This window comes from Endocarpon pusillum (assembly GCF_000464535.1).
Source record: "Endocarpon pusillum Z07020 unplaced genomic scaffold C700255, whole genome shotgun sequence".
Classification (NCBI taxonomy): Eukaryota; Fungi; Ascomycota; class Eurotiomycetes; order Verrucariales; family Verrucariaceae; genus Endocarpon; species Endocarpon pusillum.
The window spans coordinates 140,543-163,627 of record NW_006913513.1 but is presented as its reverse complement, the minus strand read 5'-3'; the positions used below and the strand labels follow the sequence as shown (position 1 = coordinate 163,627).

At 49.1% G+C, this 23,085-nt stretch overlaps 9 protein-coding genes across 9 annotated transcripts in view; 4 read left to right on the top strand and 5 right to left on the bottom strand.

Moving 5' to 3' along the window:
• Positions 1-3: 3 nt before the first annotated feature.
• EPUS_04477 (uncharacterized protein) lies at positions 4-1,830 on the top strand (the record flags this gene model as incomplete). Its single annotated transcript, XM_007787863.1, has 1 exon — positions 4-1,830. One exon carries the CDS (start codon positions 4-6, stop codon positions 1,828-1,830), a length of 1,827 nt encoding a protein of 608 aa, XP_007786053.1.
• Positions 1,831-2,292: 462 nt separating this feature from the next.
• EPUS_04476 (uncharacterized protein) lies at positions 2,293-4,661 on the bottom strand (the record flags this gene model as incomplete). Its single annotated transcript, XM_007787862.1, has 2 exons — positions 2,293-4,150; positions 4,201-4,661. 2 exons carry the CDS (start codon positions 4,659-4,661, stop codon positions 2,293-2,295), a joined length of 2,319 nt encoding a protein of 772 aa, XP_007786052.1.
• A 671-nt stretch (positions 4,662-5,332) lies between these two features.
• On the top strand, positions 5,333-6,277 carry EPUS_04475 (uncharacterized protein; the record flags this gene model as incomplete). Its single annotated transcript, XM_007787861.1, has 1 exon — positions 5,333-6,277. The coding sequence occupies one exon, from the start codon at positions 5,333-5,335 to the stop codon at positions 6,275-6,277; it is 945 nt and encodes a 314-aa protein (XP_007786051.1).
• A 1,211-nt stretch (positions 6,278-7,488) lies between these two features.
• EPUS_04474 (uncharacterized protein) lies at positions 7,489-8,558 on the bottom strand (the record flags this gene model as incomplete). The annotated part of the gene is made up of 2 exons (XM_007787860.1): positions 7,489-7,742; positions 7,889-8,558. 2 exons carry the CDS (start codon positions 8,556-8,558, stop codon positions 7,489-7,491), a joined length of 924 nt encoding a protein of 307 aa, XP_007786050.1.
• Positions 8,559-9,536: 978 nt separating this feature from the next.
• Positions 9,537-10,295, bottom strand: EPUS_04473 (uncharacterized protein; the record flags this gene model as incomplete). Its single annotated transcript, XM_007787859.1, has 2 exons — positions 9,537-9,997; positions 10,079-10,295. The coding sequence occupies 2 exons, from the start codon at positions 10,293-10,295 to the stop codon at positions 9,537-9,539; spliced, it is 678 nt and encodes a 225-aa protein (XP_007786049.1).
• Positions 10,296-11,438: 1,143 nt separating this feature from the next.
• On the top strand, positions 11,439-12,518 carry EPUS_04472 (uncharacterized protein; the record flags this gene model as incomplete). Its single annotated transcript, XM_007787858.1, has 2 exons — positions 11,439-11,497; positions 11,555-12,518. 2 exons carry the CDS (start codon positions 11,439-11,441, stop codon positions 12,516-12,518), a joined length of 1,023 nt encoding a protein of 340 aa, XP_007786048.1.
• Positions 12,519-13,279: 761 nt separating this feature from the next.
• Positions 13,280-14,658, bottom strand: EPUS_04471 (uncharacterized protein; the record flags this gene model as incomplete). Its single annotated transcript, XM_007787857.1, has 5 exons — positions 13,280-13,523; positions 13,594-13,689; positions 13,769-14,310; positions 14,381-14,400; positions 14,463-14,658. The coding sequence occupies 5 exons, from the start codon at positions 14,656-14,658 to the stop codon at positions 13,280-13,282; spliced, it is 1,098 nt and encodes a 365-aa protein (XP_007786047.1).
• Positions 14,659-20,964: 6,306 nt separating this feature from the next.
• Positions 20,965-21,847, top strand: EPUS_04470 (uncharacterized protein; the record flags this gene model as incomplete). The annotated part of the gene is made up of 3 exons (XM_007787856.1): positions 20,965-21,415; positions 21,619-21,687; positions 21,771-21,847. The coding sequence occupies 3 exons, from the start codon at positions 20,965-20,967 to the stop codon at positions 21,845-21,847; spliced, it is 597 nt and encodes a 198-aa protein (XP_007786046.1).
• Positions 21,848-22,721: 874 nt separating this feature from the next.
• EPUS_04469 (uncharacterized protein) overlaps positions 22,722-23,085 on the bottom strand; it is a gene marked incomplete at both ends in the record, with an annotated part of 2,226 nt that continues 1,862 nt past the window's right edge. Inside the window, one exon of the mRNA XM_007787855.1 lies at positions 22,722-23,016. Within this exon, the coding sequence (XP_007786045.1) occupies positions 22,722-23,016 (295 nt within the window). The remainder of the gene's footprint in view (positions 23,017-23,085) is intronic.

Sequence of the window (23,085 nt, the reverse complement as noted above, 5' to 3'; positions counted from 1 at the left end):
AGAATGTCATCTCACTACACAACCGAACCACCCCCTACCGCCTCCGTCCTCCTACACACCACAGCCGGCCCAATCCAAATCTCACTATTCGCAACCCAAACGCCCCTCGCGTCTCGAAACTTCCTGCAACACATCCTAGATGGCTACTACACCTCGACAACCTTCCACCGCGTTGTCCCGGGCTTCGTCATCCAAGGCGGTGACCCGACCGGAACTGGCGAAGGCGGGGAAAGCATCTACGAGGACCGAGAATTCGAAATCGATGCCAGAACAGGGGAGAAGGTGGTGTTTGGAGATGAGGTGCACAGCCGGCTGAAGCTGAATCGGCGCGGACTGGTGGGAATGGCAAAGATGGGTGAGAGTACATATGGGAGCCAGTTTTTCATCACTTTGGCAGATGTAAGGGCGCAGCTGGATGGGAAGTGTACAATGTTTGGGAGAGTGGAGGGGGAGGGGATATACAATATCGTACGCATAGCGGAGGCGGAGAACGTGGAGGGTATCGAAAGGCCAATGTATCCGTTCAGGATTACAGGGGCAGAGGTGCTGGAGATGCCTAAAGGGGAGCCCTGGGCAAGCATGAAGAAGAGGGAGAGAGTGGCTAAAAGGACGGCACCGCAGGACGAGGAGATGGAGGGCAAGGCGCAGAAGAAGGCGAAGACCAAGAAGAAGGGCAAAACGTTGCTGAGTTTCGGCGACGAGGAGGGCGATACAGATACAGGACCTGCAATCCAGCCCAAAGCGAAGTTCAACACAAGGCTGATCAACGGCACAGCCAGCAAGCAGGATGGTGCCGCGAATGGACAACGGGAGCCAGATCCGGAGAAGTTCCAAAGCGAAACAGCAACCAAACCGTCTTCCAATCAACCTCAAGATAGCTACTCGAAGAAGACATCTAGTGAGATAACGAAGCTTACTCGCCACCGCTCTTCGCCCAACTCTTCACCTCACTCCCCATCAAAACGCTCATCAAAATCCCCATCAACGCAGCGCCGCAAACCTTCCTTCCACGACCCAACGACCCAACTCCCCCTCAAAGACCCAGAATCTCCATCACGGTCTCCCACCCCATCACCCGGCCCGCCCTCCAAAACACCAACAACGACACTCAACGCCGAAATCGCCGCCCTTAAAGCATCCATGCGCCGCAACGTGCCCACAGCTTCGGAAAAACCCCGCAAGAAATCCGCACTCGAGCAATTGATCCCCGAAAAGAGCATCCGAGGCCGGAAGAGGCCGAGGCCAGGCGATAGCGGTGGTAGTACCCTTGGCAGCAACAACGACAGAGATGCACTGAAGATGTTGAACGCGTTCAAAGCGCGGCTGGAGGGGATTGGTCGCAACGAGATGGAGGTAAAGAGATCGTCGAAGGCGAAGGACGAGGGCAAGAGGACCAGCTTGAATGGCAATGGCGTGTTGTCTCAGCAATCTGCAGATGCCACAATGAAGGAGGGCAAAGAAGACGACGACCACGGCGAAGAAGAAGCAGCCCTTTGCGATCTGCATTTCATAGCGAATTGCCTATCGTGTTCCCATTGGGACCGAAACCCCTCATCAGACCTCGCCAACCACTCCGACCAACAGCATCCACATTCCTCCGCTTCCGCCGACGAAGAAGATGCAGATCCAACAGGCGACACAGATTGGATGTCCCACGCCCTGTCCTTCGAAAAGGACAGATTGGGCAAAGATCTGACCTGGAAGCGGAAGAACGAGGAGGAATTGGTTGTGATTGATCCGAGGGAGAAGGAGAAGGATCTGGCTGCCAGTGGTAAGTTGAACCGAAGGAGTGGGAAAAGAGAACGGGAGTGGGGTGGCAGAGGAAAGTGAGCAGGGCTGTTATGACGCCATTGAGGAACAGTGGGATTGGAACATGGGATTATGGAAGAAGAAGAAGAAGCTAAACTGATCTGAAGTGCTTGCTGGGTTGGTTGTGTATGCTTGGTTTTACGTGTGCATGCAAACTTGATCGCCCACTGGCTAGCCAATCAATCAATCAATCCATAATTCATTCAGCCGACCAATCAGCTAAGAATTACCGGTTTTGTTGCCCACATCAGCGTGCGTATGTGGTTGGTATCATTCATGCCATCAAGTCGTGGTAGCAGATCCAGCCGCACGCTAGACCAATCATCAAAAAAAAAACAACCGCAGGTCGTCTCCTGTTTTTTAGGGACGCTATGGTCCGGGTATCGCATACGCCCTCCCAAGAAACACAACATCGGCATGCCAAAGACAAACGAAGACTGGAAAGCGTAGACATGTCCCGCCAGCCGGGTAGATTGATTTTCCTCAACCGACCCTTTTCCTCTTCCTAGGCGGACTATTCCCTCTTTGGACTTGAGATTCTGCGGCAGCATTTGCGCACGACCTCGGTGTCTGTCCGTCACCATCAGTCGTGGCTGTTGTATTCGTGGGACTCGCTCCTTCACTGCTGGCCATTGACTCGACTCTGCCGCCGCCACCATCATCAGCGGCGCCGTCTACGTTCAGATAATTGTAGCCATTGTTGCTGTTCTGCGGTAGACCGTGGTTCGTCCCATTGCCGGTGCTTCCGACATCACCGAAGAGCTCATCGTCGCCGTCGTTGAGGTCAGCGAAGTTGATGCCATTGGTATTGGTAGCACTGGTGTTAATATCTGCATTGGTGAATTCAAAGCTTGGGTCGGGTGGAAAGTCTGGAAAGTAATTGGCGCTGCTGCTCAAGAAGTCGTCAATGTCTAGCGGAGGAGGCTGGACGTCTGCGCCGTCGCCGAGGCCTGGGATGGAGCCCGTTGGACTGAGTGGTTGCAGGAGGTTCGTCAGATTTTGGACTGAGCGATCTTGATCTGCTTGCATTTTGGCGAGATTGTCAAGATCGGATTTCGTGGCAGCAAGTCGACGATCGTAGTTGTTGGGCATGGGTGGGGGATTGGGTGAAGTCAAAGCGTTGTCGCCAGCGTTGGAAGCCGATCCTTGATTGTTGATAAGACGGAGCATGTCTGCACGTTGCGTATTGGTAAGAGGTGATGCGCCGCCAGCATTTTCTAGCGAGTTAAGGACATTCGAAAAGTCTGGTGCAGGAGTCCCTGGCGTTGAGTTTTTCGCGTTACTATTTTGGATCACAGAAAGAATGTCGCTTTGATTCGCGCTTTGAGGTTGTGACTGCTGGTTTTGCATATCAAAATATCCCTTCGCATTCCCATGATGATGTACACTATTTCTGGCTGCTTGGGGCGTTCGACTCGTCTGTCGGCCCTCATGCGGAGTACCACCTGACGAAGGAGTTGCCGTGGTAGCGCGGCCTGCCTCGGTAGGTGCGGCTTTCAACAACAGAGGCTGTCGCTTGAAAGGGCGTTGAATGGAGCCATCTGTGCCATTAAGTTGGTCGAATGTATAGTCACCAACGTCAACAACATGACTTTGGTTAGTTTCCTGAGGTATGACACCAGTGAAAAGATTGGCGATACCCTGCACTCCCTCGTGGCCCTGTAGACTTCGATTGTAAACAGTGGCAAGGAAGGTGAGAATGGCGTTGATGGAGTTTTCGTGACGCGAGTGTTGGTCTTGAAAGTTGGCGGCCTGCCCGTAGAGTTGCTCGTGTTCACGCTTCAATCGATGTAGCATGGCGGCAATTTGTTGTTGCTGAGTTCGAATGGCTTGGAGCTCCCGATGAACACTGACAAGCTGTTCTGATGGGAGCGTCGCATCTCCTTGTCCAATTGCCAGCCGCCCTGGTTGTTTCGGTTTCGATGGCTGTGGTTGCTGTGGGTGTTGCTGCTGGATTTCTTCGACGATTTCTTCAATCTCATCCTCGTTCTGGTCAAGGTCAGGTCTTCTTGGTACCAGCTTTCCTTTTGCGCCTTGACCAGTGTTTCTCGGCTTTTGAATCAACCACAGGAGATCAGGATAGCCACGTCTGAAATATGGATTGGAGTACTCGCTTGGACTCTTGGCCTTCTTCTCACTGGCCCTCATCGAATTGTCTGATAGCCCAACCTTCTTGTGAAACCCATACATGTTCAGTTGCCTCACGAAGGAGGTATAATTATTATGTTTGAACAGCTCCGGAATGAGCTTCTTTGCGAATTCATCTTCGTCCTCCACAATGAAAGAGTTGCCATCGTCAGACCATCGAATGAGGTTGGTGTTTTTTTCATCATCCAGGAAGCTACATACAAGTCAGCATTAGCAGCGTGTTGGCAAGCACGGGTAACTCACCTGGCAAGCTTCTGGACAAAAGGCGGTATCTGCTTCCTTTTTGATTGAGCTTCTCTCTTCGCAACCTGTGCTCTGCGTTTTAGGTCTTCAAGATCGTCCCCCCATGCGCCTTCAACCCGCTGACTCTCCGCTTGTTCCGCCCACTGCAAATCGCCCGAGTCTCTGTGGCCTTGGTCTCGAGGACCAACAGGATTGGCGGGCCTCCGAGCAAGCTGATTGGAGCCCGGCGCTATATCACTGCTGTAACTTTGTGATTGGGGTGTTGCGACCTCACTGTAGGGCGTTGACGGTTTATCAGCTTGAGATTGGTATCCGAATTGGAGAAATTGGTCATCGGAGACATGTGGATCCAGGCCGGCGTATTCTTCCAATCCTGGCAGCGGTGGAGCGTATGCATCTTGGTATGGAATAGGTGAGGTCCCAGGGGCCGGTCGTTTTCTAGATAGGCTCTGTGAAGCCATGCTTGATGCGAAGAGAATTGAGGGATTCAGAGGGCCGGAAGAGGATTTAAGTGATGTTTCTCTCAAAGGTCTTTCGCGCGCGTGTGATATGGCCCTTAAGAGTGCTCCAGAAAGGCCCGGCCAGAACCTTTCTTGTCTCAGGGATGGTGATAAAGCCCTGAATAGATGTTGTCGCAGAAATTCGCCGGTTGGTGGGGGACGGTTCGGACGTTCGAAGAGTATGCGGAAGGCTGCAGATATCTGGTGCAGAAGTGTTTCTGATGTGATTGTGATTCTTTAAGCAAAGAGTCGAACTGTTCCAGATGGTGCCAGACTAACATAGTGGCAGGCAGTATTCCTTTGAAACGTGAGACATTATAGAACAGCACAGGGCAAATGCCCATTAGCACCTAACAGCACGTCGGACTGAGCTGCGGAGATCGTCATTTGAAGATGCGATTCTCACTTTACCAGTACCGTGTCATGGTTTAAGCTCAGCCTACTAACTAACTAGTACTAGTCACTAGTACTAGTCCCTAGTAGTGATATCAGACATGCCAAGACTTTACATCCTCCCTCCGAACCACTGCAGTACTACCCAGGAACCTGAACAAGACAACTCTACTTGTACGTCCTAGCAAGCAAGCCACACTCCTCCACTGCTATGACATTTCTGGATCAACAGGGTCACAATGGCAGCAACTGCACTGGTGGGAAGGCTCTCACTGAACTCCCCGCACATTCCACATATTAGCCAAAGCCTTCCAGCGTTTATCTACGGAACTGCTTGGAAAAAAGATGCCACAGCAGATCTAGTCTACCAAGCACTGAATGCTGGAATCAGGGCTATTGACACGGCCAATCAACCCAAGCACTATCAGGAGCAACTGGTAGGCTCCGGAATCCGGAAGGCTCTGCAGGAAGGCATGGTGAAGAGGGCCGACATCTATGTGCAGACCAAATTCACCTCAGTTTCTGGGCAGGACCCGGACGATCTTCCATACGACCCCAAAGACCCAGTCTCTAAACAGGTTCACGACTCTGTAGAGTCCTCTTTACAGCATCTTCGAACATCAGGGGACCGTTTTGACGATGTGGAAGGATCATATATTGACACGGTGGTGCTCCATTCACCGATGCCTACCATTGCAGAGACAATGGAAGTATGGGAAACTTTGGAGCGTTTTGTCCCAGGGAAGATTCGTAACCTGGGGGTGTCCAACTGCAATTTGTTTACCTTGATGGATATTTTTGAGAGAGCAACCATCAAGCCAGCTGTAGTTCAAAACCGCTTCTATCCCCAAACTAAGTTTGACATTGGCCTACGAAAATTCTGTCTTGAGAAGGCTATCATCTACCAAAGTTTTTGGACATTGACAGCAAATCCCAAACTGGTCTGGTCTGCTGAGGTTGGTGTCCTTGCTAATCAATTAGGTATATCCACGCAAGCAGCTCTGTATTGTCTCGTGTTTGGTTTGGGAAACATAGTTGTGCTTAATGGCACAAAAAGACACGAGAGAATGAGAGCAGATTTGGAAGCGGTTGAACTTGTCAAAGCCTTCGCCATCAGAAGCCCAGAGGCTTGGGAGAGAACGCTGCAGTCATTCAAGAAGCTACTGGAAGATCCAGTGACTTAGTGGCCCTATTTAGAAAGCACACATTCAGATCAAAGATGCACTAGTGATCTTCGCTGCACCGGTCTATTGAATATACTGCAAAAGTCGTGATAAAGTTGGAATCATGTGCCTTTGGTTTGCAGGCAAAACAGGGCTTTATTTGTCGCCAGAAGAATGTCAAACGAAGCATTGTGGCCTGTGAAAGGACTCTGTGGTTGCAGCATGGGATGCATCGTGTCCAAATTGTACTCATGCGCATGCTGTGTTTGGGCACTGAACGGAAGCTATGCCACCTTGATGATGGTGGGGGAGCCTTGCAAATTCAAAGCATCTGTGTCGCCATGGTACCAATCTTTGAAGGAACATGGTACATATGGCCTAGCCAGCATATTTCGATCACTGGGGTTGATCTTTAGCCTTACTGTGCACCAGGACAGCATGGGACTTTAGATCTCTTTGTCGGCACGGAGAATTGCTTTTGCGTTTCAGCAGAGAGCTATCCAAGCATAGTACATTTAAGTACCATGCTTTCGATCTCAGCGAAAACTTCACCACGAAAGATCCTTTTAGCGAGAATGGTCTAGCCAGCGCCACGCTGCCAGCATCAGCGCTCATCGATTCCTGGAATTCAATCATATGCCGACTTGCTAACTTGCGACGAAGCTTTTCGGACTTCCTGATTTTTTCAACGGTCCCCTTGTTGAACGAGTCTAGATGACTTGAGCCCAGAAATGGTCCCGTTTCTCGCTCAGGATATGGCTTCGGAGGAAACAAAATGGAGACTCCTCATTCGATTGGACTGTCATTTGTGGGCAGGAAGCGTCGCCTTTCCTCTGGTCACCTACATCAGCGAGGTGAGCAATTGGCGTTGACAGCTTTTACACGGAGGCTTAAACCACTATTCTCCTCGCTAGTCTTTGGCACCGAACATCCTTCAGCGACAGTCCACGAGGCCGGCATCACTTCGTCCTGGGCAATGAGGTACCACCTTTGGAACCCTAGAGATGCAGTCCCTACAGAATTGCACAGACAGGATATTGATGCTAGAGGCTGGGACGGGATGAGGGCCTCAGATCATCTAACAGCACTCGTATTTACCGACGAGCTAAAGAGGCAACAGGATATAGAAAAGCTTCTATCTGCATAACACTTTCGGGCTATGTTCACGTCTCTGCCGCCTCTATCTCTCTATCCTCATAGCAAGAGTCAGTATAGTACGCTTTACCATCATATCATCTTTTCCTCGCCCCCGCGCCTTCCCTAAGATCCACCCCACTACTAGAGACACCGCCCTGCCCCTGCGCGCTCTTCCCCGCTCCTGCCATCCAGCTGGCCAGATCGAAATTGCTCGCCGGCCCGCCTCCTCCCACTCCACCCGCGGTGCTCCCACCACCACCACTGGCCGCTGCTTGGAGAGCGCTGTGCATGCCAGCTAAGGGGCTGTTCTTCTGTTGCTCTTGGAATTCGGCTTTGAGATCTGGATCGACTGGACATGAGGTATTAGCATAGGATTATGGCTTGGGTGGGTTGCTTGGTGGTATTGGAGGGGAGGAGTATATTGCAGGACGAGAAAAAGGGTAGAGCGGTAAAAAATTGTACTCGGGATAGAAGGAGGAGAGATAGAGGGCATACTATTATCCATCAAATACGGCATTCCAAACGTAATCCCCATGGCCACCACACCAAGCAACACCATCGGATTCATCAGTAAGCCCAGCGGATTGAACCCGGCTCTCTGCTCGTAGAATTCCCGCCGCGACAGCACTTTGGCGTCGATCCGAACGGTCTGTTCCTGCCCCGGCTGCTGCTCTGGCGCCGGCCCCTCTGAGCTTGAGCCTGAGCCTGCAGAGTTGACCACGCGCCCACTCGCCCCGCCGCCCTGCGCTGCCTTCCCACCCAGTATCGGCCCCCTGTCAGACCACGCCGATCCCGGATAGGTCTTCCATATGCCTTCGATCACGGCGCCGCCGTCGACCGAGCCGCCGGGGATGATATCAACGCGGTAGCATGCGAAGACATGGCTCAGGGCGGAGATGGTCAGGAGGTAGGATTGTGCGCTCGAGGCTGGGGATGCTGGGAGGCTGAGGTTGTGGAATTCGATCGTCGACCGCGTTGTGAGAGGCGTGGAGATGGGCGAGACTTGAGGGTCGCCGGAGAGGAGAGTTGCGTGCGTTGATGGGGGAAGGGTGTTCGGATTGGGGAGCTGGGTGGAGGGTGGGATGGAGATGATAAGAGATGCTGCGGAGCAGAGGTGGGGGATGGTGGCGAGGAGAGGTAGGAGAGGTAGCAGGAGGAGTAACATCTTTTCAATAGAGCTCAATCAAAGACGCTTTTGATAAGAATAACCCAGTTAGCTAAAAAGTGACGGACAGTTTGGGGAGGACGTTATTTCACCGAGGTTATGCCGGCTGAGTCCGGCTTGTGATGTTATAGACCACTGGCAGCTTAGTTGTAACCCATATATTCAACAAGACCTCTCCCTTTTCTTCGTGATGCTTTCGACAATACAGAGTACATACTGATCCAACCATGCTCGCTTAGGCTGTTCTCTTGACGACCGAGAAATATAAAACGATACAACGTTGTCAGCCGCTTCCACCAACGCCAACGCTGGTCCAACCACAAATCTAACTAGTGCACATAAGCCTCTAAATTGCCCTTTTACTCCTTCTCACGAAACAAAAAAGCAGAGATCCAATGCTCTAGCATACTGACGCTTTACTATACTCCCCCCTAACCCTGATCTTCCTCCCAAAAGCGTGAAACAAGAATGGAATCGGGATCAACCCAACGTCAATGAACCCCTAGAGACTGCTCGCCTAAGCAATCCTAAGGTTTTGATATATAGGAGTTATAGCAAGCGGAAACGGAGATATAAAGCAGCTTTTCAAAAATGTTTTGGCAGCGACAGCACGAGCTGCGTAGACCGCAAAGGTATCGATAAGATAGTTGAGGGCAGCTTGAAATATGACGAAAAGCCCAAACCCATGTACGCCAAACCGATGCAGGGGCCGATCCCTGGAAGTTGTTTGTCCCCTGTCCACTCGACGATGAATATACCCATGGCGAAGAAAACAGAACCAATCATCATGGGCGGGAGACGCGCCTTACGAACGGCGTGATCCCATGCTGCATGATACTGGGAGATGTAGTATCTCTGATTGGAGATGTTGATAACCGCACCGGAACAGATTCCTACCAGAACCGTGAGAAAGGGAAGAGAGCCAACAATGTAGTTCCAGCCACGTTCTCCCTGGGAAATAATACGTAACGCTCCCGGTTACACAATGCCGTAGACGAAGGAGATGTAAAGAGCGAAGCAGAAACCGATTGGCGTGAAGAGTACTTGGATAGGTCTGACCAGCACTTTGTGGGCCATGGCTTTGATACTACTCCCAGCCGCCCATTCTTCGTGTTGTGCGTGTAGAGCACAGTTTCCAGTCTCATGGCGCAGCCTGCTGGCCTTTCTGACTAACAGGACAGGTGGATAGGATTCGTCGAGGAAGATGGTGTCGAGGGTCAGCAGGAGTAGCATAAGGGTGCCGGTCACACATTCGGTCCACCGCCAGGTGGTGTGTTGGACTATGGCGCCACCAACGATGGGTCTCCAGATGAGTTCTCCTACAACCGCCATGGCGTACCCCACTATAGCAAGACCACGCTGCTCAGCGGAGAGCATGTCCTCATAAACTCCGCCGGTATTTGTGACCGGGGCACTGCCAAAGAAACCTGCCCAAAAACCTGGTGATCATCACAGTTTGAATGTCTTTGGCCACCGCTGTGCCGAACGAGAAGCTGGCCGCCGGGAAGTATGGTGTTAACACAGCCATTTTCCGTCCATAAATTCTGACAACGGAGCCCATAGCAATGATCCCAATGCAAACCCAGCAAGTAACAGGGCGAGTCCTAAGATTGAAACTTCCCTGCCAACGTGGAATTCTTCAGATATCCGTCGGATACCGGGAGCGTAGACAGAAGATGCGAAAGCAGCTCCCATCGTGGTAAAGCCGTATAGAGCGGTTGTCAGGACCTTCTTCATGAACACCCAGTTCAAGGGTGATAAGGGTCGTCTTCGCCATCGAAGTCGACAAGGTCTTCTATGGTGGTCTTCTTGTGCGATAAGGATGTGAGAAAGGTGCGGTAGGCCGACGACTTTGGACCCGAGCAAGGAGACTTTCTCGTCTTGCCACGGTACGGCACAGGCACAGACTAGGGATTTGAGCTGGAACTCGGAGATGTGCGCTCCTTGGTTGCTTCGCGATTGTAGCTGGCGCCCTTCATGTTCTTGCTACGCGTTAGGGATGTGCTCATGCCGGATAGAGATGGTAAGGACGATGATGTCTGAGTGTCAGCCATAGAAAAGTCCGTGGTGCTCTACCTACGAACAATCTTCTCAACGTCATTCTAGGAGGAATGAAAAAAATATTTACTCTGGCTAAATCGGCATTCATAACTCACGTAGGGCTGTCGATCACAAAATCATGTCAGCTTTACGGAGCACCATGCAAGTAGTCCTGGTTGTTGCCGAGAAGAGGAAGAAGCCGGCCTTGATAGGGTGTGAAGGGAATCAAGCGATCTGCCTTTCCAGAGCCGCCATGTCGTACACAGACCATTATGGGAGAGGTTCTACAGCACCATCTAACCGGGCGGAAGAGTGGCGCGATAAGGTGCAAGAGCATCTTCCGCTTCTACAGGTCTTCAGCTTATCCGTTTTCTGCTGATCAAACATGAAGAAGAGTAAGTTTGGGCTGAAGAAGACCGTGTAAACTTAGGACGGGATGATATGTCCAGTATGAACGGGTTCCAGGTCCGCCCGTTGTGCATGGTAGAGGATGTGCTGGATCTTCTGGGAAAGGAGATTTTCCGATGGTCATTGTGGTTGGAGCAGGGTACAAGTCGTTCAGGCACTTAAAATTCTGGATTGTCCTCCGGACGGAATCCCCGCTAGCTCCATATGCAAGTTAATTGTTACACCAGATTTCAGGCTTGGCGGACTGAGGTCCTCCCGTCCCTTTCAATTACGTACCATGGTGCACATCCTGATCTTCTCATTCATGTCACCGTTGTTGCAAGCGTTGTCCTTAAGGTGTAGGCTTTCATTTTACTTGGTCTCGATGGCATAGATCATAGATCTTTCATCATTTATATATTGTTTCTTTCTGCTCCAGCTCTTTCCCTGGCCATGTTTCCTCCACCGCAAGGCATCAGCCTCAACATCGAGGCTTTGAGTGGCATTTGCGGGTATGTACAGGAGGTTGGGATTCGGAACTATCGATGATAGCTGACTGTGAGCAACAGCTCGATATCTATAGCCTGCTGGGTTGTTGTCTACTCCCCTCAAATCATCGAGAACTTCCGCAGGAGCTCCGCCGATGGCCTGTCGATCGTCTTCCTCGTGGTCTGGTCGCTGGGCGATCTGTCCAACATCTTGGGGGCAGTGCTTCAGGGAGTTCTTCCGACCATGATCATCCTGGCACTGTATTACGCGCTCGCAGATATTGTGCTTCTTGGACAGGTCTTTTATTACCGAGGGCTTACCCTGTCGGACAGAGTCGAGGAGCCAGAAGAAGAATCGCCAGAAGAGCAACCACTCCTAGCAAGGAGTGATTCCGGTATCATCGGCTCTCATGCATCCAGATATGACGAGAGAGCACGAAGGGGATCACTTTCAGGAGTGGCCCGCCACCTTATCAATGTTGATGGGACACATTTATCACCTGCCACACCACTCCTAAATCCGCCGAAAGTGGATGATCTTCCCGCCGTTAACAACGTCCGGCAAACTACCACTCTCCAAGCCTTCTATTTCAACACATTTTCCATATTGTTAGTCTGTGGAGCAGGTGTACTTGGCTGGTGGATTGGTCAGCGGTCAAGTCGCACCAGGCATACGGAGGATGATTCTCCATCTTTCCCACAGTTCGACATTCTTGGACAAATCTTTGGATGGCTATGCGCTGCACTGTATCTGGGAAGCCGAATTCCGCAGCTGCTGCTCAACTATCGCCGTAAGAATACTGAAGGTGTTTCGTTGCTGTTCTTCCTCTTCGCCTGCCTTGGAAATCTTACATACGTCATGTCGATTTTTGCCTATTCTCCCATATGCAGACATTCTGGTGACTGCAAGCGTGGTGAGAGAGCGCAGATATATATTCGGTACATATTAGTGAATGCGTCGTGGATTGTTGGCAGCGCTGGGACTTTGTTGCTTGATATGGGTATATTCTGGCAATTCTTCCTCTACAAGAAAGATGACGGATAACTCAACACCCGAATGCAGCGGCACTCACAAATGGTCATGGGCGAATGGCATCTGGAAACACGACAAGAGTCTCCGGCTGCTGCCATGCTTGATCAGCTCAAACAACTTATGACCTGCGCATGAAGGCGCTGCTACAATAACTATCACGGTTTAAGGGGACAACTGATCACGAAAGCACCTCTGGCTGCACGATGTTAAGGCATTATCCTATCAGCAGATTCGCCCAGTACCGCTGGTTCAAAGGCCCTTGCTGACCGCTGACCGCGATTGCTCTCATTTGGTGGTTGACGAAGCCTTCGAAGACGGATGCGGATTGAAGCCAGGTTAGCACGTGCGGAACAATGTCCGCTTCGAGACGTAGCAAAGCTAATGTTCCAGCAGAGCTAGGGACCAGGAGCGACTTACATGCAATGGGGATTTGACATCGGCCAAGTCTTATGCCAATGGTATAACGAATAAGTATCATTCAATCATACATTAACAAGACTGTACTACTACTAGTAGTTTTGGATATAATTTAAATACATAGTCGCGGTCTTGATCGTTGGGTCAGACTCTAGCGTTGCTTCCATAGACCAAGTCATATACAACTCCAAAACACCGACACCTCGTTGCATCTGAAGCCCAGTTCCTTCTCGCATTTTCTTGCACCTTCTCCATCCCTAGACCGACCTCCGCAATTCCATCCGGTAGTCTTCCGTACGCCAACGCAGATCTGTTACAGTGCTTTCCAAGTTGGTTTGCCCATCTGGCAGCATTAGCTACACCAGCGTTCGCGACGTATCGACGGCTCTGGCATGCTCGTCCTCTGAACTGGCGGTTCCCAGTGACTTTTCCGACCCCAAAGTGCCAGCGCAACAAGAGCCATCCAAATGATGTTCACAACTAAGATTGGATGCTTTGGTCATCGGCCGTGGGCGTTTCTTTGATTCTTTGATGAATTGGGTAAGTCGGGGCAGAATTGGGAAGGAGCCGCAGAGGAGGACGGTGGCAACCTCGGCGGTTCTGGTCAGCGTTTTAGGTTAGCTTTGCTTCATTTCCAGACCAGGGAGAACTCAAAGGATATAGGACCTACGTCCAGAGCGCGACTTTGGCGATGATGAATGTTTGGTCATGATTATATGAAAGCTGGGACGTATAATAAAGGCGCATGATACTGGAAAGGAGGGCACTGAGAGACGAAAAGAAAGGTGTTAGTATCTTAGGTACCGGGACCAAAGGTCGAAGAGAGGGAGGGATGAGGGACATACAAGACTCCTGTAGCGAATACGATGCTCACACCGAACTTGCGCTTCAGCGGCATCTGCAGATGCCAAATAGCCCACAGTGGAAAGATCAATATGAAAAAATCTGATAGCACGTTGAAGACGCCGCTGATCATAAAGGACAGATAAACGTTTGTGCACCGTCCTGGCAGTCTTGGTTGCGATATCTTGGCGCGTGGGATGCATTGACAGATCAAGGCCACAACCGCCCCAATATAGAAGAGTCCATTGACGTAGATCAGGACTTGGTTGGCCCAGAAGACGCCGCCACGACGAATCGGCACAAAGAGTTTCATGTAGAGCAAGAGGATGGAAAGCTTGGCAAACATGATCCCGATGCAGTACATGATGGAGGCGATATTCTCGAGCTGGGAGTGGTAAGCTGCGTCAGTCGCAATAATGGCACAAGGAAGGACGCCCACCTCGAGGGTCTCAAGGAGAGTTAGCATTGACATATCCCATTGGTGACGGCCACGTCTTTGCGAGTTAATAGCAAGAGCGCATCCTACAAACGATGTATAGAAAGCCTGTCAGCTTGTCAGTCTTGTGCGTTATGGTGAAGAGGTCTTGAGCTACACAGCTCAACGAAGCCCTTACAAAGCCAAGAAGAGCATTATCTGTGGATACATATCAGAGCTGTTGATCCAAAAGCATAACAGTGCCAGTCAGTCAAACATACAATCTGTCCAGTCAACCGACCGTATGACCACTGTTTTAGTCAACATTCGCAGGGCCAGCACCAAGGCCGTAAGCACCATGCAGACCGAAGCAGTGGCGGTTATCCATGGCAGTAGTGAGTATGAGTTGACGAAGTCCGGCCTCACGCCTGGCGGAGGAGCGAGGGCGGGCGTTACCGCGAGGGTGCTTGGGTCCATTGCTCAACAACAGAGGACTGTAGCAAGAGTCTAGCAGTAACAACTCCTAGGGGTTGGAACAATCCAGCGCAAGATGAGACGAGTGAATGAGAGGTCGCATGTTTCGATCAAAGGACCTACCTCCGCTCTATAAGCCATTTCCTGGTACGGTTCGGCTCTGGGGCGGAGACAGAAGGTCACTCGCTCGGACATGACTGATGTTGTTGTTGTTGGTACTTGGCGCCATTCCACACACGTATGCCATGCCTTCAACGCTGCCTTTGATTGCTGGGCAATGAATCAAGATAGGCAAAAGCACTAGCAGGAATATTCAATCCGCCCTTCTCGTGCGCCATGTGGTTAAAGTTTTGGGTCCAAAGGGTAGGGCAGCTGGTGTGAAAGGGTGGGCTGCGGCATCGTCTTATCCACGGCGACATTGGAGAATTTCAGAGAGGATCAGCCAAAAAATTCCTTCTCCAGCGAATATAGTTATCTTTTGGCGAATCACATCAGGGACCTCCCTGATCTAAGTCCGCCAAGAAAGCCTCTTTGAGAAATTATTAGCGAGCGCCTCTGAGCGTTAAGCTCTTTATGGGAAATGGGGGCTGTGTCTTTGGGCGTAGTTAGTGCGCATTGACCTGATACTGTTCAGAATGACTAATGTGTTGTTCCAGCCATGGCAGCGGGCCATGGGGTCGCATTTGGTGCTGATGAAACAAGGCGGTCGTTGTGTGAGGTTTGTCGAGGCATTAAATATTATTGAAATCGAAGGCTGAGAAGTTGCAGGAAGCGTTGGAACTTCGCCTTGAACACCGAAGCCGAAGCGAATCACATAACAACATCGTCTTGAGCCTGTGCCATAGTAAAAGTCTTGTATCCATGATATCTACCCGAGAAAATTCCGTTATAAAATTGACCCCTGGATTATGAAGGTCGCGTGTGAATTTGATAGTGCAACGAATGCAATGATTATCAATTCCCCGTAGAATTCGGTCAAGAAGCATTCAAGCATTGCAAGAAAAAAAGACATCACTACTGACCTTCTATGTGTATCTCAGACGTAAATGTAGCCTATGAATCCTGGTTGGTGAAAAGAGAAGTATCTCGCTATCAACGCCAATGATCGATCCTGCGACCCTCTCTTCGAGAAACCCCAGCAGAATTTGTTCCGGTATTGCTTTTGGATTTCATTCGTGAGTTATAGGCGAAACCAGTGGACAAGCAAACAAGATTTGACCACTAAGGGCTCTCAGAATCCAGCAAAAAGCTATGCAATCGACCATAATTTTGAACAGAGTCATGCAATAATCTCTGGAGGCATCCAGCCTTGGCAGGAGTTGACCTTAACAGCAGGATTGTACTATTATGACAACAGATTTCAGAGGGTGGTACGTCTCTTGTGTAGTACTTGAACCGCTCAACGACAGAAACAAGAGGCCCTGCAGCCAAGCTTTATTTTTCCAGTCCAGTTCAAGTTGCTTGTAATCAATAAACAACTACTAAACGTAGTCAAGACTTCGGGGATGGCAGTGTGTCCGTTTGTACCAAATCCACGCTTTCGTCAAATTAAATCAAAGGCTTCGAACTTTGACAGATTCGTCAAATAGAAGTCTTGGCGGACAAGTCCTACACTTTGAACTATCGTTCGTGGTGATTTTTGATAAAAGGTGAAGTCTTGGCAGACTCTCGTTTTGGAGTCGAAAATCCATAACAGTCCTCCTAACAAGACATTTAGTACTTACTATACTAGTATTTGACTAAATTTGACTCCATTTGACAAAGGAGTCAAATCAAATCAAATCGACCTCTGGGACTTGCAAGATAAGCAAATGAAATGGGGGCCATGATTTGATTTGTTCGATTTGATGGATATACTGGGAAATGAGGTAAGTGAAAAGGAGCTTGACTAGAATTCGTAAGCAATGCTCTTGAAAGGGAATGCCGATAGTGGACTGTACGTTGTAGGAGGTGTGAAATGACGTGCCGAAAGTCGACTTGACACTCATGTTTGTGTATGGCTTCATGAAACGCACGTGAGGTCCTCAAAGTAGGATAGTATGTGGATTCGGATGAGAGGCAAAAACAAGGTGCCCAGGGTCCACAACTCCTTAAGTGGTAAATTGAAGCAAAGAGCTACAGCTTGTAATCAGAGGTCCTACTACGGGTAGAATGCATAAGGAAGAAGGTGTTGTTTGGTAAGAAATGATGTCTCTTTGATGCGGGGATTCTTTGCAAGTACCCAATCCATATATTACGTAGTACTACTATTAAGTAGTTTTCAGCTTTGACCACCAAAGTTCCGGCGAATATCCGCAAACGCATTGAAAGTGAGCCTCCCTGCTGCATACCGGAGTGGCAGCAGTTTGGCACGGTAACAACAAGGATTAATCGACAAAAACTGGCTTCACATTCGACTGAGGCGAGATGGCGGCTGTTACTGTGATGGAGCTTTGATTCCTTTCTGCAGGCCCTATTCTCAGTTAGACAATGAAGACAGCTTTTGGGATGACCATTTACACAATTTGAATGGGGCAAGAACGGGATACTAAGAGGGTGAAAAGCAAGGCCTTGGCGGACGGAGCAGCACCACCGTTGAGTTGCCTCAGACCTCGCGCGATCGACCGTGGGCCAAAGCCGCACTAAGTCCCTTTGGGGGCATTCTCTCGGAGAGAAATCTGAGCCGGTTTTGCGTAATTTTAACACACTAGCACTTCACGATAGTGTGTTCATGTCTCTCCGCAAAGTCTCTTACTTTGCAAAATCATGCTAAGTTAATAACTTCAACTATATTATATCAATGATTTCTTTTCTTAGATCAAGTCAAACCACTGTTATTCAATAATAAATTCATTAATCAATCAAGTAAGAAAATTTTTCTCTTTAAATACAAATCTTCAACTGTAATCGGTATTATTTCTATCCATTTCGGGTAATTCTTCAAAATTCGAGTAGTCGCTGGTGACAACATATGATAGATGACATTGCCCCTTAACCTTTGCATCGGTGGATCCTATAATCAAGCGAAATCGACAAATGATAATAGATCAACACCTCCCTAGTCGCAACCTTCTTTTCCTGATATCTAAAATTTGGCACATTTTTTGCAACCCAATAACGAGTAATCCTGCGGCGGATTCTGCGTTGAATTCCGCGTTGAAATAGCTGTGGATTCTGCGTAGGACTCTGTGCGAAATAGCTGCGGAGTCTGCGAAGGATCCGGTGCAGGATGGTGTACGAAATAGCTGTGAACTCTGCGGAGGATTCTGCGGAGATTCTGTGTAGGATTCTGTGCTAATAGCTGTGGATCCTGCGGTGGATCCTGCGTAGGATTCTGCGCAAGATTCTGCGCGAAATAGCTGCGGGTTTTGTTCAATCTTAAATACAAGTGACCGAGATCCTCCTGCGAAGGGAGACCCCAAAAGGGCTTAGCGTGACACTAGTCACGTGCCCACGGCAATGGGTGGTCTAGGAGTCCAAGGCTTCAGGGCAAGGGGATCTGCCATGCGTTTGGTCAGTAGCGGCCCAAAATCAAGAGTGTTCGAATCTCTTTCCTACCCAAATTGGTACCCACTAGATAATCCTAAGGCGCGCTCATCGTGTTGGCCCCTGCAAAACTACAACTTACTACGGGGGGAGGCATACTACGGGTACAGGCCTAAATAATGTACCCCCCCCCTGGTCAAAATTTGTTACAAAACGCCCACTTTACATACGCACCCTTGCTAGCATCCCTATTGCTATCTACCACGAATTCTGCACGTTCGAATTCTACGCATTCTACAAATTCTGCACATTCGAATTCGTTGCATTTCTGCGCGTTCGAAATCTGCGCATTCTACGAATTCTGCACGTTCAAATTCACGCATTTCTGCGCGTTCGAAATCTGCGCATTCTACAAATTCTGCACGTTCAAATTCTACGCATTTCTGCGCGTTCGAAATCTGCGCATTCTACAAATTCTGCACGTTCAAATTCTACGCATTTCTGCGCGTTCGAAATCTGCGCATTCTACAAATTCTGCACGTTCAAATTCTACGCATTTCTGCGCGTTCGAAATCTGCGCATTCTACAAATTCTGCACGTTCAAATTCTACGCATTTCTGCGCGTTCGAAATCTGCGCATTCTACAAATTCTGCACGTTCAAATTCTACGCATTTCTGCGCGTTCGAATTCTGCGCATTCTACAAATTCTACACGTTCAAATACTGCGAATTTTACGATGTCTCCTCCTCCTCCTCCTCCTTCTACTCCTCCTTCGAATCCCTCGAATCCCTCAAATCCTTCTCAAACTACTCGAGATCAACGTTTGCAAATTCAAACGTTATATGACGCAGGGCATACGTATAACGAAATTCTTCAGCAGCTCCCAAATCTTACACGCCGTCAAATTAAATACGCTATACATAATCAATTAACGCTTAAAAAGCGCCCTGGCAGACATTCAATAATTACGAATGAAGAACTTGATCAAATTATTACATAGATTTGTTCTTCTCTAGCAAATCGACGTACACCATAGATACAAATCCCTATTGCTATAAAGATCAATATTAGATGGTACGCTATTCGAAATACTTTACAAAGAGCAGGGTTCTCACGTCGAGTTACTCGTTGTAAACCCCCTATTTCTAAGAAGAATCAACAAGCGCGTTTACAATGGGCTCATGAACACGTTAATTAGACGTACGAACAATAGAAGAAGATACTATGGAGTGATGAAACATGGGTTAATAGGGATCAACATACAAAGACGTACGTTACACGTCAACCTAGTAAGGAGTGGGACCCTACATGTATTGTTGAACGCTATCAACGACGTAAAGGTTGGATGTTTTGGGGCTGTTTTCATGGTGATAAGAAGGGCCCTAGTATATTTTGGGAGAAAGAATAAGGGAGTATTAAAGAAGCAACATATCAAGAGCATATCATCCCTATTATTGACAATTAGATACGTACAAATAGAGATCTAACGTTTATGCAAGATTCTGCTCCTGCTCATGCTGCTAAGGGCACTATTCGAGATCTTCGTCAACATGGTATCCAATGCGTTCAATGGCCTGCGTATTCGCCAGATTTGAATCCAATTGAGATGGTATGGAATTGGATGAAGGATTGGATACAAGAGCACTATAGAGATACATTACACAAGCACAATGAGCTACGTGCAGCTGTTAATGCTGCATGGGATGCTGTGCCTTCTGACTATCTTGTGGAGCTGCTTAGATCTATGCGAGAGAGATGTCAAGCAATTATAGATGCAAAAGGAATGCAAACTCGATTTTAGAGACTAGTCCTATTGGGCGATTTTATTAACGTCTATCCTCAATTCTGTATAGTCGATTTGTACGAATACTAGCGTTTTCACCAGGGGGGGGTACATTATTTAGGCCTGTACCCGTAGTAAGTATTGTTAGTTTGGTGCTAGTAGCGGCTAGTTTTAGTTACTCCGTTATAGTGCCGTGATTTGTTATTACAAAGCTTGATTTAAGCACGACTATTCAAAAGAGCTAAAATTTTACTCTTAGTCAGATATAGGCTTAGCTGTTTTGTACAAAAAACGTTTTGGAGTAAAGATACTAGCGCTGAACTAACAATACTTCATGCCCCCCCCATAGTACTACGCAGTAGTTATGGTGGCGTCCACTGGATGTTCAATTGTTCCCGCATGGCTACTGAGGCGCCAAGGCACCACCGAACCTTATGGAGATGAATCTGGTTTTGGTGGCAAGATGTCGAGACAACCAACCAATGGCTCACATCTTCTACATAGTCTTCTTTTTGCCTTCCGATCCTGCTTGGTCTGGGCTTCTAGATTTGCGAGTTGTTCATTAATTCCGCTACTATGGCCATTACGAATTCCAGTACCTATAGCTAAGTCACCCCTGCTGCAGCTGTCCAATTGCTTTTCGTGTCTCTCCTCCTATTCTCACCCAGATCACGACACCTCTATTTATGGTGAATCTAGTGCCTGCCATCTTCTCGATCTACCTCACTATTACTCAGTAGTTTTGGTTTGAGTATGAGCAACGATGCAAGGTTTTGCTTCCTTATTGGTGGTTTTGCTGCCAGGAGACGGGCTCCTCGCTTATTGAGAATGCTGCATTAACGAGTACGAAAAAGGATGCAGAAAACGCAACCGTCGAATAGTTCACCATACACGAATGGCCACGTGAAGGGGATTTCCTCTATATCATAGCCTCCGAGCCCCCTTCCCTTTCTACGCCCGTCTTCGACGTTGCTTTGCAAGCTAAAGTAATACTCGGTGCAGCTTGATCTAGCCCTTGAACCACCTGTCTGACTTCTGGTCACATCGAGTTATTTATACGATGCAGTTCACTACTTCGTTCTTCCTTGCCCTGATCGGCTCCTATGTCTCGGCCGCACCAGCCGCTCCCTCATGTTTCGTTCCCCAGATCTATTTTACCTCCCTTCCCGAGGCCTTCACCCTCTCCGTGCTTGTCCCGGGTTCCTCGACATCGGCTAATGAGGCCAGCTGGCCCCTTCAACTGTCACCACGCAATCCCTCGGAGAGTGTTACCAGCATCCCCATCATCAGCCGCACCAAGATAGCCTCTCCGACCTTCAGGCTTGTTAACCAGACCCTGGTCACTGCTGATGGTGGATTCCCTGCCATTCTATCTCCTGGGATTGCCATCTTCCCGCCGCCTCCTCAGGGCTTTGAGTTTGGTGGGCCTGGAGAGACAGAAGCTCAGTTCGGCGCCATTTATTCTTGCGACAACAGGGGCCAGCAGTATATCAAGTTGGTACCAGAATCAGGTATTATCTTCTTCCCTCACTGAGTCTTTCTCCGCCTACTTTTTGGGCCCGCCCATTCTCTCTTTCCCTCTTTCATAGGGCTCAGTACCTAAACCCAAGGCTCTCGCGCAGGAATATTGCAACGTGCTTCATCAGAGTCTACGGCAATCATAACGAAGCCCACCGCCCAAATCGGACAACAATAAAGCTAACATGTCATATAGCCCAAGGATTCATGCTTAACTCCGTAGCCGAGGGACAACGCGTCTACATTAAGCCCCAACAATTTGAAGGTACGTCTCAGAGGCTGTCCCTACCCCACTCTCATCATCACTTCTTCATGCTCGCCTGCCCTTGCGTGCTGCTAGAAATACAGGAATGGCTGACTGGGTTTTCGTGGCGCAAATAGGCAACGCAGTGGACGTGAACCTGAGAATCAATGGTGGCCAATGATCATGGCATGTTCAGGAGTTTACTACGGGCGGGACCTTCGGTATGAACAATGGTTGATAGTGGTGAAGGAAGAGGGTGATATGGGCCAAAGAGAGTTTGTCAGTAGGTGGCCAAAGATCAGAAATATGCAGATCGTTTCCCTTTCTCCCCTGTGATATCTTACAAATCTCCTTTTGCAACGAACAGCGGAGAATGAACAAGCAAGATGCACATTTGATCGATACGTATCATGACTCGTATTTTGTCTGCATGCCCAACTATTAACTATTCAGTGCAGCACGTCTGATCATCACGATATGACACTTAATGACTTCCATGTGTCTTCATATCACCTACCCCATTCCTGCGTTCGAGGTTGTTTCGGGTATACATTGATCTGTTATTGTACCGCTGTTGTATGAAGCACTGCCCACTTCCCAAAGTACATAATTCACCGATCTAGTTGCAGGGCAATTGGCAAGGGAGAGTTGCATTTTCAACCTACGCAATGCCATTTTCCTTCTAGCTATGACTTGCTCGTCTTATTTCGTCGATCATGAATCAGTAATAGAGAGAAGAAGAAATCAGCATGTATGTTTCAAGCAAGACCGCTTAGACTACGAAGAGGTTGGGTGGAGAGCCAAAGCGATAGCCGGGATATCTGCCACACTTCATCGAGAGAGATTTATCTTCTAGATATACAGACCCGCCAAGCAGCCTATTACATACTTTTCGGTGGTTCTTCTATCTGATGGAACCAAGAACAATGCTGAAGATAGCGGGTTGATCAGGAGGATATGGGACATCGTTCTATCTGTATAATTATCTACGTCAAGTTCCTCCATCTATCCCATCTATCTACTCAGCACTATCCCATCATAGCCCCGCGGCGTTTTTATCTCTTTGCCCCCAACTCCCAACTCCTAGGCGGTATCCAAATGCCATTCTGGTCCCAAATGCCCACCCCACCATACCTGCCCGCCGAATTCCCATTCATCCACGCAAAACGATAGAACTCCGGCTCCCCTTCACTTCCCCTGCCCCTCTGAAGCGTAATGCCCTCCTCCTTCTCGTTCAATTCTGCGTCCACATATCCCCTCCACCTCTCTACATCATCAACCAATATGCTGACGCCATCCACGCCCTTATCCCTCGGCAACCCACCCCAGCTGAAACTGATGTTCTCTCCCCTCTCACCAACAACGGCAGAGACGTTAGGACTCGTCGCGCCCCACCAACTGCCCCCTTGGCCCCCACCC